Raw genomic sequence first — 16,803 nt, forward strand, 5'->3', positions numbered from 1 at the left:
AATCACACAGACTGAATCTAGATCGGGCCTCAGAACATGAGCTCGTTTATGTTGAATAAGTGAGAACATACAACAGCTGACTTGATATAAAGTTCAAGTGATATCTAATTTGGCATAAAATTTGCCTCCACAAAGCTACCTATCAAAATATTTTGAACAAATTTGAACTGTTTGTGTCACTTCAGCATTCTGAATCACATAGCCATGGCATTACTTATGAAGCAGCAGGCATTTTCAAACTGGATTCATTGTTTTGTCAAATCGCAGTCCTATTCCATGCATCAAGAGGATCATAAGCAAACAAGGCAACATTTTAATCAGGACACTGCTACGACTTATAATAATTTATATCTCTAAGTCATGCATCAAAATCCATGCAGGGATTCTCCTCCTATTAAAAATAAGCAAGTAAAAAACCCGACCACAAATATATTTCATTAAATTAGCACTTGAAGATATGAAGTCTGTCACCTTAACAATGCTCCTTCATTTAATTTTTCAGTGTACTGATGGTCATAGTGAATATGAAAGACCTGAATTGCTTATTACCTTACAGAAAACTCTTGTCAAAGGCATTTCAATCTAATGGTGCAATATTGCGATAACCATAATTCTTTCATTGTGACTATCATCTGGATCAGAAAATGTTTTTTTTTGTCTTTGTGCCTGAAGTGCTTATCCTTAGGAAAGATGCTTCAAGCTATCATGTGGCATTAAATGTGTCTATTATACTTTCCACAGACACTAGTGCACAGCAAATACTTATCAGCAGTATCGTTTTGCACATAGCCATAATGTCAACATAAAAAATTTAAGTCATAGTTTGGCATACAAAACAAACAAAATGTAAATCCATCTGCTAAGCAAAGGAATCTTTAGGATGACTAGAACAAATTTCAAATGTAAAATATTTTTAGCGCATTAAAATGGTAACTATTAACCATTGCCTTTATGATAGCAGATAGTACAAGTACAGAATAATAACATATAAAGGACATCTAACTGTGGTGAAATAAACATTTCTGATATGTTATGTAGGGTAAGCATAGAAATATGAATCTCTTTAGCAAACACACTTGGAGCTGTCTTTAGCGGAGCTATGCTGATCTGTAACAGACTGGGATCTGGCACTCATTTTGTTCTGTCACATAATCAGGAATACTGGACCTAACTGTCACCAACTATTTGCATATCATAGACATTTGAATAATAGGGAATACATGCACTTATGATCTATGAGAAATGAAAACAATGTCACACAGAAAAGAAGTGAGAAAAGATTTTAACAGGAACATAATTTACATTAGGCAACTCATAAAAGACAAATGTCTGACACAGGAGGTGTAAGGACATTTACAATATGCTGTACCTGGCCATATATTTTACATCTGTGAAGTCTGTTGAAAATATGTAAAAAATATGATAGATAACACGGCTTCCTGTTTCACTCCAATTTTCTCTAAATGGTATTTTTGATCTAACTCACCCTTCTGTGAGGAAAAAACACTTGGATATGAGTTGGATTCAAGTTTGCAGCTATTTAGGACTGAATATATAATTTACAAGATATGTAAGGTACATATTGAGGATCTAACACATCTTGATCTATTTTAGCTATATAGATTAGAAGAGATTTCACATTGAAATAACATCCGTGCTACAACAATGCATCCAAAAGTATGTATGATAATATATGAAACTCTTCATGTTAAAGTGATTATTTTATAACATGGTTTATCTCAACATGTACATTTCACCTACAATCTATATTTCATTTTGATCTACATAACACTTTTTTGTTTGCTTATTCACTTCATAGGTTTAAAAATCCTGTTAACATTTTTGTATGAGATATTTGGGGAATGATTGATATATTCATATCCATGTGTTTTGTACTCAGTTTCTGTTAGTAAAACTCCAGACAAAAAAAACCCACCTGTAACTATCTGGAAAAACTTCATTCTTGTAAGTACATTTGTGTAAGTGAAATACATATAAATATTTCCATTTTAAATAAAATGCTATGAATTAATTCTGAATAATTTTCTTCTAGGAAAAATTCTCTTGATGAGTTAATGGCTTCAGTGGCCACTTCAAGACACAACAAATTTCAAACAGTATGTACTAAAATTGGACATAGACTATAGCATCATGGTCGAAGAACAGTGTTTGTCTGTTGGATGAGTGATGTCACAATAATTGTCAGATTTCAATGATTCTTCCCCAGGCAGGTGAAAACTGCAAATGTTGTGCAAACAGTCAGACAGTAAGTCATACTTCCTCTAAAAGTAAGGTAATCTACTCTTCTGGGGTCAGCAAAAACAGGCTTCAAATCTAATTCTGTCTATCACTTCTGGATGAAAAATAATTTCAAGTAGGAACTCACAGAGTTTGGCTTCAGAGCTCCTACTGACTAAGGGCTGTAGTCAGGAGATAAGGGCAGTGTAATGGTATGGACCCATTCTCCAGGTATTAACCTATACTGCAAGAGTATGTTTGTTGTGACAATTTCATGCTATGTGATGGTACTGAGAAGGCTTTATTAAACAATTTCCACAGCTGCAATGATATTTTCAGTTTATTTTTTTGTGTCTAATCACATCAATGTAAAAAAATAAGAAAAAGAAATCTCTTTCATATAGATGACTTTTAAGTCCAAAGGAAATGTGCAGATACTTTATCATATAAAATGCATCTGCATTACCATGTAAAAATCCAACAGAGATCCATGACTATCAGAATAAACATTAACTTCAGTCAAAAAGGCTCTACATAATTACACGGGCCACTGAAGAAATGCTCAAAAGTGGGCATCCTGTTTATGCTACAGTGATCTGTGGACACGAGTTATAAGGAAAGTTTTTCATCTTGTCTAGGTCAGCAGAATTTGTTTTTTTTTTCATGAGCAAGGATGACTTGCAACAGCTGAGAACCAATGCCTTAACAATAAATTAACTTCTCTTTCTTGTCCAGTTATAAAAGTTTCCTTTGTGTCTTGCATGGTTTTGAACATTTAAATAAGCAAAACGAATAAGTATCTTACATTCATAGCAATGATACTATTCAAATTTTCTGTACATTTTCCCTTTTCATAGTAGTTATGCACAAGCATAACGTCATTCATGTCCCTGGCAATGTTCCTGATTTACTGCAGCATAAGCAAAAAAACAGTCACACCTTGAAGATAACAGCTTAAATTGTCTTTGGTATTTTATTACACAATAAACACCGCAGCAAAATTTATGGCTCATTCCTACAGTTGATACAAGGTTGAAGCATAACTAAGGTAATAAGAGTATGTGAAGAGGCATCTTGAGCCTTTCCTACATTTCTTTAGTCCTAAGACACCTTGGTGCTGGTCCAATCCATGGAGCATAAGATGGAGTAGTTCTTTCCTTTGAAACACTGGCCAGCAATCAAGAAATAGTACAAAATGGATAAAGAAGATCAAGAAAAATCCCTTTTCCTTGTTCTTACACGAGACACAACAGAAGATCTATGGTCTAGAAGCTACAAGAATTTTGCAGGCCACAAGGCATTGAGAAGAGACCTTCTGATAGGTACTTCTAGAGTCAAAAGACTTTACTAGTGCATATAAACCAGTATATATTACGACTGAAAAATCACACACCGGTGTAGATAATGTTCAGTACTTGCTGCCCCTGGCCTTGTGTCCCCACCCCTCACCCAACCCCATTTATTTTTTAAAAAATGGGTTGTCTTAGTTAATATATGGTGACAGGAGGAAAACAAGACTTCACAAACAGATTCACGGAAAAGTACTACAACTGATTGACACTTAAACCAAAATGCACATACTCGATCAGAGGAAAGTGTTTCTGTAAGAGACATGAAGGGGATGAAAACCTGCTGAGCTATTTCTCAGAATTAAATACCTGCTCTGATGAATGGGGAATAATGAGACAGTTGACAAGAATGAATGAAATACATTTCCATTTCCTAACCCAGAACAGGTTACCTTTTCCATCATAAAACACTTGTGACATCAAATGTTTGGTGATGATAGGACTGTCATCACAACTCAAGCCCTGCAAAACCTGCTGAGACATCCTGGAACAGTATAACAGCAATAATGGATAAATACAAGTGGCAGAAGTATGTTAACAATCAATCATTTAAATTGATGTTGCATTTATAACGATTACAATGAGAACAGGCTTTTTCAAATTAAAATTTAAGCTTCACCACTTATGTAAACAGGCTCTGAACCGTACTTTCAGCAACAACATTGCTTGTGAATATTCCCAAAACCTGGGATGTCCACATATAAAGAGAAGAAATAGAAAGTACAGTTTGGTACCTGCATTCCTGGTTTGATGCCATCAGTCCATGACCAAGAAACTAGGAAATCTGACAACTTCCCATTAAACACCCTAATACAGAATGCATAAACCTTATTAAAAAGCAAGACTCATTCCTATTTTAGCAAAAAAGTAGGCAAGTAGATGGACACACAGGTGTTACTCTGGCATGGACATAACAGGTATTTATGGAAGAAACATTCTGTTATTGTTATCTATTTATACAGATGTGTGGAAAAGTAGAAAAATGAGGTAAAAATGAAAATTCACTTCACGCAGTTTTCACTAACTTCCATGAAAAAGAACCATGCCCAGTAATCTTACAGAAGTACAGCACGGAAAAGAATAAAACCGATAGTATTTAAATGCTTAATTAGTGAAATGCAAGAACAATGAGCAATGTTGTAAGCCAGGGGAAGAGTATTTTTCCTGGAAGCTGAAACCAAACCAACTGATCAAATCCTCTTTTAATTATATTTCATTCAGAAAAGAGAAAAACAGTGGTATAAATATAACTAACTAGCCATGGGTCTTCTGTATGTTGAAAACACACCTGTGCACAATAGGCTAATTCTCAGCTAAGTATTCAATTAATAAAGTAGGTGCTTTACTTTGACTGAGTGATAACAGTGACTATAAGTAAGTTGCACCTAGTTCAGCTCATATCAAGCAGCTTTGGGAACAGCCTGCGGTAGCTATATAGGGCTCAACAGAATTTGGAGAGAAAAAAGGAGGCTCATTACTGGCAGTAGCAGCCCCCACTAAGGATTTATCCCCAGGGACAGAGGTGGGTTGGACAAGACCCCGCTTTCTACCCTGAGTGGGGATGAAAGTCCGAGGAGGACAAGAGGCAGAGAGAAGATGCATCCTTAGTTTCTCAGTCAACATACCCTTGGCAGAACAGCCCTACTGGCACAGGAGGACAAGCTGTGCCTCCCCTAGAAGGCTGCTGGATTTCCATCACTTCATTGGGCTGAGCTGAGGCGTGGCATTACTGCACATAGGAGGAGACAGGATGCTGCTGGGAACAAAACCACCCATGCCACATTATGTCACACGCACTACCAGGTCAGAGAAAAACAACTATGGCCCCAGTGCTTCTGCACGTAAACTTGGCCTAGCGACGACGACATAACTATTTGAGTCTTTAAAGAGAGCAGTAAGGATCTTTTAATTTCATCCTCGCTCTCCCAATTAAGGTGGTTGCTGCTGAACAGTTTAGGATAGGCATGGCTTTATGGTACACTGCTCTGCTACTCTGCACTGAATCCTCATGGGACAGTTTTTGTTACAGGTAGGAAAGCACAGAGCCTTTGATATTTATAATGTAAATTCCAGAGCATGGAACTCTGGTTTCTACCAAGCTCCTTTCTCTCTTATGGCTTTCCCAGTTTGGTATTGCATTTTCCTTTCTTCCCTATAGCTTTATAATAGAATATTTCATTTGTTCTTAAACTCAGGGCAATGAAACTTTGATTAAAATCCTTTTCCAAAAGGTGTCTTCCAAGAATTTTGAAGGATAAACAAGTACCTAGTAGCTAAACAGCAAACTCATTTCTGGTATTCAAACATGGAACTGCAAGGAGTTAGCAGACTTCAGTTTTGGAAAAGATGAAAAACTTTCACTTTGGTGTAATCTTGTTAATTCTGCATTGGGAGGAAATTCCTATTGTTATTCACAGTTCTTCTGTGAAATTTTTCTCAGTTTCTTACAATGTATAATTTTGATAAAATAAAAAGTTGGCAGAATATAAGCATTCACCAAGATGAAAAGGCTTTTTTGAACAACTAGAGAATGAAAGACACTTGTAAGATTTTTTTTTTAACATTTTTTTTTTCTCTACTGAATAATACTATGATTTTTTAATCAGTTCTGCACAGCTAAAATTCACTATGGAGTTATATAGAATATATTCTTATGGCTCAATTAAATGGAATATACTACATAGGGTGTCCATTGTGCTTAAATTGGCCTTACCATGAAAATAAATAGGTCTGTACTAACAACAGACTGTATGCCGTGTGCCACAAATATTGCCACCATAATATTGTTGCATATTAGTAAAGTGAGATACACATAAGAGACAATCTTACAGAAACTTAAGATTAATGTATTTGAGATCTTACAATTCTCTTTCTATAACAAATATATTTAAAACTTCATAACCACCAATTAACAGGCAGTCAGGTCAATGTTATGTCACTTCAGACAAGCAGTTAAATATATATTTATATGATGCCATTTTATCTCATAAACATTAGAATGTGAAAAGGAGGTGGATTTTTTTTTCCACTTAAAGTAGAACACAATCAATTGCACTTGAAATACTTGGGCTTGGCTTCTGTCCTCATTACTGCTGGCAAAGCTGATACTATTAACATCCCCCCACTCTTCCCATTACACAGCCTATTTTCAAAACTTACATTGTTTCTAGATAATAAAAAAATCTGTTCTGTAGCATTGTCAATTTCAAGAATTTTTACTTTAAAAATAATTATTGAAAGAAAAAGTATAAACAGTGCATGTAAATAGATACTAGAGAAAAATGCATCTTTTTGCTCAGTTTTTTTTTTTCACAAATATGCAGGCTGCCCCTCGCCCCAAATTGTTTTAAAGGGGTTTTAATGCATCCATGATTTTGAGTAATCATTTGACCAGAAAATCTGGTTTGTCAGCATAGAAATACTTCAATTTCTTTGAAATTACAAAAATGAACTGACAATCTGCTTGATTCTAACTGTAATAACATACTTAGCACAAAATAAGATAGTCATAGCTAAAGCAGTCCAGATCGATTTAATAGAAAAAAAGCTGTTTTCACAAAATTGACCTTTGACAAGTATTTCAGTTTTGTCTCTGATACAACATAGCAAACCTTTCTTGTTCAGACAATCCAATACCAGCTGACAGTTTGCATCCATGGAGCTGGTTACTCCTCCCATTACACATATGCTTTCACTGAACTACAGCTCTCATGATACAATGCAGGTCCTTGAATTTTATGATGCAGCAGAGAGATCAAATGACTGTAGCATAATTGTAGTTAGTCTTAAGGGTAAAGATTTCAGGTTTCGGTTAAGTTGAACTAGGGGCAAAGCTTGATTTGCTTCTCACACTAACAGTGAGTGAGAAGCTAGTGTCATCACATATTCATGATGTCATTAAGCTAAGACATAAAAAGATATCTATAACTAAGAATTTGTGTAGTTTGCACTGAAGAACTTAAATTTGTTGGTTTTTGGAGGAGAGAGGAGGCAATCAGCCAATGTTTAACTGCTCTTCTTACACTCTTTGGACTTTCACTTTCCCGTCTAGCACAAAATAACCTCATTGACAAATGATCTCACTGGAGGACCATCTTCTGAGAGAAAGAGCATCACAATGCAGGACTTAAATGAAATCAGAACTTCTGAATTTCACATCAGAATATGATTTATTAATCTTTTTTGGCTTTTACTCTCTATTTTTCATGGCTCCTAACTGTAAGAACCTCTTACATCAGTAACCATTTATCAGAAAAAAAGGGAATATGTCAAGATACTCTTTAGAGCTTGTCAGTAATGCTCTTAATTAACTACAGCAATCACTTCTGAACAAAATAAGGTTCTTCTTTACTAGTTTCTGAGTAAGACACTTCCCATTTCCAACATGCCATTTTAAAATCAGTCTAGTGATACACTGTTTTGCATAGAATTTCAAAGCTCAAAAGAAAATGATCAAATCCACTGCATAAGACTTGAGAAGCCATATAATACAGTCATTTTAAATAATGTAGCTCTTACATAGTTTCTATTCAGTAAGTATCTTGTTTCAGGTGTCCTTTATTCATACTTCAAATTTTATAGGCTTCATTTACGAATGTGAAAGTCCTGATGAGATTCAGCAAAGGAAATGGGAAGGTGGCAGGCTATAAAGCTTTTCAGCTTTAGCTGCTGGTAGACAGCGAGACATCATTGAGTGATTAGGTTTATATAACAGATACATTCTAACATTTTATGTCATTCACATTATTCCAGCATCAAGATTAAATGAGGAAATGGATTCTGTACTCTACTGCTGGGCATATGAACAAACAATGGAAATGACAAAATGATGAATGTCCTCCAATTCATTTTACATACCTTAATTTGCAGAAAACTGCAGAAGCCCACATCAGAAATTCCTGCAGGATTAGCCTAAGGAGGGTTGAACAGGATGATTCAAAGCCTTCTAAATATTTAGCAACTCAAATATTCACTGATTATTTTTAATGACATATCAGAGTTTCTACTTTGAAAAGGTTGGAAACTTATGTATCTGGGAGAAATGGTTTGTGTATGACTCTGTCTCCCTTCTACGTACAAAACCTTTTAGCTGAATGGGTTAACACTACATGTTATTTTACTTAAAAAGTATTCAAAAACAAGAGAAGGGTGAGCTCTCACCTAACAAGGGGCAGTGCAAGACTGCTTACAAAGGCCAAAGAGGAGCCAGAGTTTCCCTCTGTTTCGTTTTGCAAAAGCAGGCTCATGTTTCTTGAATCTTTAGTGTGAAATACAAATAATAATTGTATATCAACAGCAAAATTCCTACAGACTTCATCAAGACCAGTTTTTATTTCTGTCTGGTCTTGGTTTTGACATGTACTTACAAGCTGAAGTGATGCTTCCAGCTTAAGCCCTGTCTCATTGAAGATTATAGTTTTTATTTCTCGAAGTTCCTCACTACATTTAAAAATGTCACTCTAGCTCTTAGCAGGCATCTTTGTATTTTTCAGTGTAATTTCATTACTCTGTTACGGGTTTACAACAAAATGTGGTAAGCAGTTATGACAGAGCAAATAAGCATTTGTGATAAGCAAATTGTGATAAGCAATTTACTGTGGAAAAAAGCATTAGTGTTTTCTTTAAGAGAAAAACATGTAAGATGTTACTGGTGTAATTCTTACAGAAATATACATTCCTTCACGTGAGTACTCTCATAAAAATGAATAGGTTTGTGTATGTGGGTAGATGTTCATCACTTTGAGTATGGATAGCAAGAAAAAAGACCAAATAAGGACTACAAACCAGACTCAAACACAACAGGAGTGATTGAAAGCAATTCTTAATTTTGAATTTCTTGGAGAAAGGCCAGACTGTAATTAGATTTTCTGAACATAATTTCCTCAAGGATTTCAATAACTGCAATACAAAAAGCTAATGCAGGTTTCCATACCAAAATTTTATTTGGCCTCATTTATTTAATAATATACAAACTGTCTGTGTTTAAAATTTATACTATCCAAATTCTCTAGAGCAAGACTACAACATTAAATTTCAGCTAGCTGAAAATTCAGCCTGCAATCCTTTTTTTGTCCTAAGCAAATTTAAACCCCCAAATGCAAAATTAAAAAAAAATATAATGTATTAGTGCTATCTATTATCTTTTGCTGTATAAAAAGACACGTGCTTTGTTTGTCAATTTTTAATATCTTGTGAAAAAGTGCTAAATCTTATGCCAGGCAGTAATAGTAAACAATGAGTCATGAGGATACATACAGTTCGCTTTTTTTCATGCTTACATGGCTCTTGTATTTTTCTCCTTCTTAACCATGATTTCAGTTCACAAGGTTACTCTTGGCTTGTATTTTTTGTCTTTTTGTAAATCTTGATGTATAGGAGACTATAACATAGCAATGAATGTTTATCTTCTGTTCATCTCGAATTCTTTATAGAGGTGTCTATTATTCATGAAAACATACAATTCATTTAAGTCTTACTCATGTATGCACAAAAAAATGGTTAAGTATTTTTTTCTTTTTTCTCTGTTGCTTAAAATATTTTATGATAAAAAATCTGTAAGGACACTATTCCATTTGTGATTTGTAATTAAGGGCAAGATTTGGATTATAAATATGTACACTTTAGAAAGAGGCATTGTGATTTGTAAAGCCATGGGTATCAGCCGGGATTTTAAATGAAATTATTTCAACACAGAAGTTCAGACTGGAATTTAACCTGATGGCTGTAAAAACTTTGTGCTGTTTTCCAGCATAGCAGCAATTCCCCTTTTCTTTTTATTGTACAGCACTGGGACTTGCCACACACCCGATGTCACGTCAAATGGAGAGGAGAGGCAATGTACAGCACTGAAAGGGCACCACTGTGTCAGCTAATGAGGCCCCACACCAACACCTCTACAGCAGCTGCAGATCACGGATGGAAACCACCAGACCTGCAGCACTGTACTGTAAAATTTGAAGAGAGTACTGGCAGTGATGTGCTGACACTGGTAAGAGCCAACCACCAAGTTGTTCCTATTAACAAGATTGCTTAGACAACTAAATTACTACTTTTATCTTAGCAGTGCAATCAAGAACTGAAGAGTGCAAGGAAGACACAAATGGAAGGAAAGTTGTATAAAGAGACAAACCAGCCCACCTCATTTTAGGAATTTTTTTGCAACCTATGTTCCTTTAGCACTATTATTCTGTGTTTTAATCTTTGCAGGTCTTTACATATAAGTGTTTTCATGGGCAGATGGAGGATGATAAACCCAATACCCATTTACTGAATTGCCTTTTCTCACCTGAAATGCAGTCTTTAAAAAAAAGAACCACAAAACCCACACCTTCTTACTCTACAGCATATTCATTATCAGATCAACTCACACTACTAATTAAGTTAAATTCGACTGCTAAATAACTCCCAAAGAGCCAATTTATCTAAGGTAGTATGAGCACATATTCATTTCTCCTTATACATCACCAGTTGTTATTAATTAAATTCTAGTCACTTCAGACTGCAAGTTTGAAATAATTGCCACTGTGGAAACACTCTTACACTGTGCTTAACAGTAAGTTTGGCTGTTACTTTACTGATATTGAGAGTAATCTGAATATAGGTAGACACCACTCTAGTTATTTCATTTTAGAGTTTGTGAGATAGTCAGAGGAATGTGTAGAATTTTCAAATTAGTTTCTTGAATATAAAAAGCTTTGTCATAAATACGCATGAAGTGCAGAACTCAGTTTGATGGGTTATTCTCTAAAGAAAACTTCTCCTCTCTGAAGGTCTAATGTACCTTTTCAAGGTCAGAGTAGATCACAGTGGCAGCAAGTGATTTTTCCCTCTGCAACAGCTCCTCTCTGCTGGCTGCCGTACTAAGGTGAGGGTTGAAGTGATGTTCGCAATCTGCTTCCTCGCTACCCACCTTCCACCCACATCTATGAAGCATCTCTGGGCTGATGCTTTGACAACCCGTAGGTCTCTGCCATGCCAAGACTACCAGTATGAATAAGTGTTAGGAGGAAAAGGTGCACTTTGTGGTCCTTTCAGCTTCTGTACAAATATATTGCATTTAATTAGTCATTGCAGCAGAAGGTTCAAAGAAATCTTAATTACAGATAATTAATAATATTCCTGCATGTAAAAGTTTTGCAACCAGAGGGAGACAAAATTGTCCTCTGGATGCATTTCTTATCCCACTGGTAAAACTGAACTAGTCTCTCCTGAAATCATCTATGCTTTCTCAAGTTTCAGTCATCATAGTACATGTAAGAGAAATGAAAATCTTAAGTTCTGAAATATTTATTAGTCCCATGTTTCAGCAGTGTGAATAAAATCTGCATACTTCAAAAAAAGTAAAATTCTTGCATTTTTAATAAAACACTTCCGATATGTTGCGTCCTGCAAAGCTAGTTGTTATAGATGTTAAGCTACTACTTGATATATCAAGTTTTGCTTTCCTTTATTATAAAGGCCATTTACAAGAAACAAAAAGATTGCAGAGAATGAACAATGTTTCATACATTAATCTCAAAACAAAACGCCATGTCTTTAATCTATATACTGCATTTCACTTATTTTCATGAAAACGTCTTATGTGTTCTTGCATTGGGTACTCTTGTTTGTGAGCAGTTTCTAACCTCCTATCTAAATGTAAATTGCTTATGCAAACAGATTAGTAACAGAGAAGTGAAACAAATCCTTAAGCCCTTTGCAAGCAATATAAAGGAATATGCTTATGAGAGGTTGTTATTTTTTAAAAGTGAAAAAAATCCTAAGGTCTACATTTTAAATGTAACAATAATTTCAGTTTCCTAAAAGATACAAATCAATTTCAGCTTAAGAGCAGTGAATAATCATCATCATCATCAAGTTATGTTAATTATAGCATTTAAAGTCTTAAGCAAATAGCTTAGAATCAAAACATATAAAAGAGAAATGGAGACAGAAAAAGATTATATGTATGTACAGAAGGCCTGTAAGTGAGTCAAATCAACAGTTCATACACATGATTTGCCAAGCAAATTCACCAAGAATAGCTCTTATTCCTAGAATTATGTTGTTTTAATCTTGCAACTCATATAGCCACTTTGTGTAGATTTAATTGGGCACCCTGAGGTTGCCCAAATACTTACACAATCTTATTGGAAGAAAATACTAAAACAACCTGACATTCATTAGCTACTGAAAAGCTACATTGAGCCAAATTGTCTATCCAGCTCTATGTGGTGATTCTAGGAATAATTTTCACCATTAGTTTACAAAACGAGTAGAAGAAACCTGTTTTATGTAAATTTGGGAATCCTGCTGAGGTTCCTGACAATTGATAAAATGAAATGAAGAGAAAACAGCCAGTGCAAATAAAAAGCAATTCACATGAATTCTGGTCAAATGGAAAGAAGTTAATGGACATGGCATTTACTTATAAGGAACTTGCCTTGTAAACTGTAGATTTCTCCAACGCTGTTCTGCCGGGTGATATGATGCCAATATGCACTACGAGGAAGTGAGATCGACTTGGATAATGTCATTGGTTCAGACAGACTGGTCTGGAGCTAAAAAACAAAGCAAGTGGAAGATTACACATAACTATACTTGATAGATAATCTCAAAACCGTAAATTGAATCAATGTTATGACAACACTATTTCCTGAATTACCACAGGTTTCATACTATCATTTAAACTGTGTTATAAGCATTAGCACTGCAAATGCTCAGGAAAAAGCTGCAAAAGTATATTTGGGTATATGGGTTCGTTAGCACAGGCTAATATTAGGACATAGGAATATGTCCCTATTTATCTACAGCTATTCTTCTTGCTGCTAGGATTTTGTTATTTTCTTCTTTAACTTTACGATAACGATGGATTAGCATATGCCTGAAATCTTAAACCCCTTCAAAATCACATTTCTTTTTGGTCATTTAACATGCATATCGGATTGAATACCCAGAAAGATGCTAAGAGAGAATCTGAGACAACCAGCAGAGAATTAGCAACAAAGAGTCATTAATCCTCTAATCCTCCAGTGAAGTGGAGGCATCTCATCACCAGTAGCAGGCTACAGCCTCAAGTGCAAATTTTCCCAGTCCGGGGGACTTCATGTAACTGAAACTGTGAATTGCGTAAGTGTCCATGTGTACAAGAGCTACAGTACAGAAACTTGACAGGAGGAATGTAAACTTTATCAAAGAGAGCTCTGCCTCCAATGCACTGTAGACGCAAGTGAAAGACAAGACTAGGCTATAGAAAAAAAAGAATGATGGAGGATTGTGCATCCTGACAATCTCTTTGGATATACATTTGTAACTTACGCTTTCTCTATCTAGAAGAAAAGAGAATGTATCTGCAATATTCTTCTATCTCTGGCTTTACAGAATATAAAATGCTATCAGCAATTCGCGGGATCTAACAAATCACAATGATGCTGTGGGGCATGTAATTTCTTCAGGGGATGTCTAGAAGGATCAACACTGAAGGATCATTTATGTTTGAAGACTTAGAGTGGAAAACCTCTTAACTTCAGGAGCGGCACCAGGATGGTGAGGGTGGTACTCTGAAAGGGTGTGCCTAGAAACCCACATTTTCGGAGAGTCCAGCTACAGAGCAGAAGGTATTCAAGGTCTGGATCATTTACTGCAGGCTAATGATTAACTGCTAGGGATTCTTCATTCAGAATCATAATGTCAAATTAAAAAAGCCATTTTTATCTGTAGAAACTCATGTTATTCTGTAACAAAAAAAAAACCAACAAGCAATGTTTTTGAGACAGTATCCACCTAAAGATATACAATTATTTCATTTTTGAGTATTAACAAACATTGATGTGTGGCAGGTATTTTGCTTCAGATCAATCTATTGTAATTACTTTTGTTGTTGCTTTCTTGAGAGTTGTCATCAAAATTACTCCCTGTCTACAGCTAATGTATTTTCTGCTCATTTATAGCCAAATATTACATTTCATTTGTCAGTGGTGCAGATCATCACTGGAAGCTATTTGATATGAAGTGAAGAGCTTGCAGAAACATTTCCTCCATTAAAAAAAGTTTAAAATCCTTATAACAAGAATTCTATTTTTAGGGTAATTTGAGAATTTAGAGCTTACTGATACAGAGAGTTTCCTTCATTGTGGAGATCAGGGCAATACCAAACCTTCTAAGTTATTTTACCATGTTAGTATAGCGAGGGTAACAAGGGTAACTTTGTTGAGTAAGAAAAATAAATAAAATAATGTAACTTCAATACACAGATGATTTATTCATAATTTTATTCACCCCAGAAGAAATTATAGTCTTGAGTCAATAGGCAAAACTTTTTATTAGTGTGCATTCTGAAAAAAAATAATTCCAGTAAAGGGAACCACTTTGACTATGGTTCATTATCTCAAAGCTAAATCCATGGACTGAACTGAAGTGGTTAAAGTTGTATCATTATTCCTGATCTGAGGTGATTAGTTCCTGCCTGATCTGACCAACACTGATGCAGAAGAACTTTATATGCATACATTAAATCTTTGAAAGAATCAAAAAAAATCCATTTTCATTATAAATTAAGGTAAGAACTGCTCTAGTGCAGAAAATCGCATTGCGAGCATTCACAGTACTTTGTTTCCTCAGATTCTCTAATTAAAGAACAACTTCTGATACCACCTTTTGGGCAAGAAGTATCACCATATGCTAACTGCAACAGGACCAGATGAACTACATTTCTTTGGGGACTCCATAGAGAGAAAATTCAATTTCTATTTTAATAAAATATCATCCTTAGAAAAAAAATACTTTAAAATACATTGTCAATTTTGTTTTTAATTTGAAATTTTAAAATATAAACATAAACATGAATTTGAAGACCTTATCACCTTGTATATCATATTAACGATGATAATATAATAGCACATTAATTTGTCCATGAAGTTATTCTTACTAATTGTTAGTCCACTATTTGCTATAATTTTGCTTTTTGTCTTTTTTATCAATATAAAAACCACAGCATTGGTAAAGTGTAACTGACAATGACAGAATGCTTACTCCTACAAACTGCTGTTTGTAAAAATATTTCTGTGTTCAAAGAAAATGGGATAACCTACTGACAGAAGCCTACTTTCTCTAGAGATCATCTTATATACTAGACTGTGGGTGTTTCAGATAAAAATTTTGAAATAAAGGTGAAGAAAACAGGCATATAAACATCCACATAATCAATTGTGTTTATACTATTAAATAGCTTTTTGCTATATAAATTATTATAGGTTAAACTAGAATTTAATGTACAGAGATCTACTGTTTCATGATCCCTTTTTTCCCAACTGTAAATGAACTTCTGGTAGTTAACGATGTTAAAAAGGAAAAACAAAACAAACAAACAATTTGTAAATCAGGGAAGATGAATCAGAACTGTTTACTTGTTTGTTAAATGATTAGTCACTCAGGTCTGAGATTTCTGGTGTTCCAGACCAGTGGAAGAGATCACTCTGGGTAAGTTCGGAGACTTTATCCTAGATACTCTTCCCTTTCATGTTTTTACTATGCCTCAAAAAAACCAATTGCCTTCTCCTCTACCCTTTTCTCAATCAACTAACTCAAACAAAGAACATTTCACTATGGAGAATCAAGTAAACACCCTTCTAATTTTCTTTTTTTCTTGAAACCTGTAGACTATCAGTTTCCTGCACAGATTTATTTCCGTCCTTAATGTAACATAAATATAACAATTCAAAAAATATTTAAAAAAATTATTTCACCTATCTCCTTAAGCCTGTTTACCACTCACAAAATCAACATCTCTGAGTATGGATCCCTTCTTATGAAAGAGGCCGATGTTCAGCTGTTGCTTCAACATTGGCACATTTTCCTCAGGAGATGGCAAAACAGCCTCAGATGCATTAACATAAACCATATAGAAAGGGCCCATAATGCCAGACGTAGCACAGACACATAGAAAAAATAAACACTTTGATCTGAGCATGAATTTGAGGTAATTCTGCCCCTCTGCTCTGCTCTGTTGAGACCCCACCTGGAGTACTGTGTCCAGCTCTGGAGTCCTCAGTACAAGACAGACATGGACCTGTTAGAGTGGAGCAGCCACAAAAATGAGCAGAGGGATGGAACACCTCTCCTGTGAGTACAGGCTGAGAGAGTTGGGGTTGTTCACTGTGGAGAAGAAAAGGCTCCAGGGAGACCTTATTGCGGCCTTTCAATACTTAAAGGGGGCTTATAAGAAAGATGGGGACAGACT

The 16,803-nt window shown here is 35.1% G+C and overlaps 1 protein-coding gene across 1 annotated transcript in view; it reads right to left on the bottom strand.

Moving 5' to 3' along the window:
• DOK6 (docking protein 6) overlaps nucleotides 1-16,803 on the bottom strand; it is a 283,675-nt gene that overhangs the window by 30,248 nt on the left and 236,624 nt on the right. Inside the window, exon 7 of the mRNA XM_068396927.1 lies at nucleotides 13,009-13,126. Within this exon, the coding sequence (XP_068253028.1) occupies nucleotides 13,009-13,126 (118 nt within the window). The remainder of the gene's footprint in view (nucleotides 1-13,008; nucleotides 13,127-16,803) is intronic.

Source organism: Nyctibius grandis, chromosome 3 (genome assembly GCF_013368605.1).
Source record: "Nyctibius grandis isolate bNycGra1 chromosome 3, bNycGra1.pri, whole genome shotgun sequence".
NCBI classification, from domain to species: domain Eukaryota; kingdom Metazoa; phylum Chordata; class Aves; order Nyctibiiformes; family Nyctibiidae; genus Nyctibius; species Nyctibius grandis.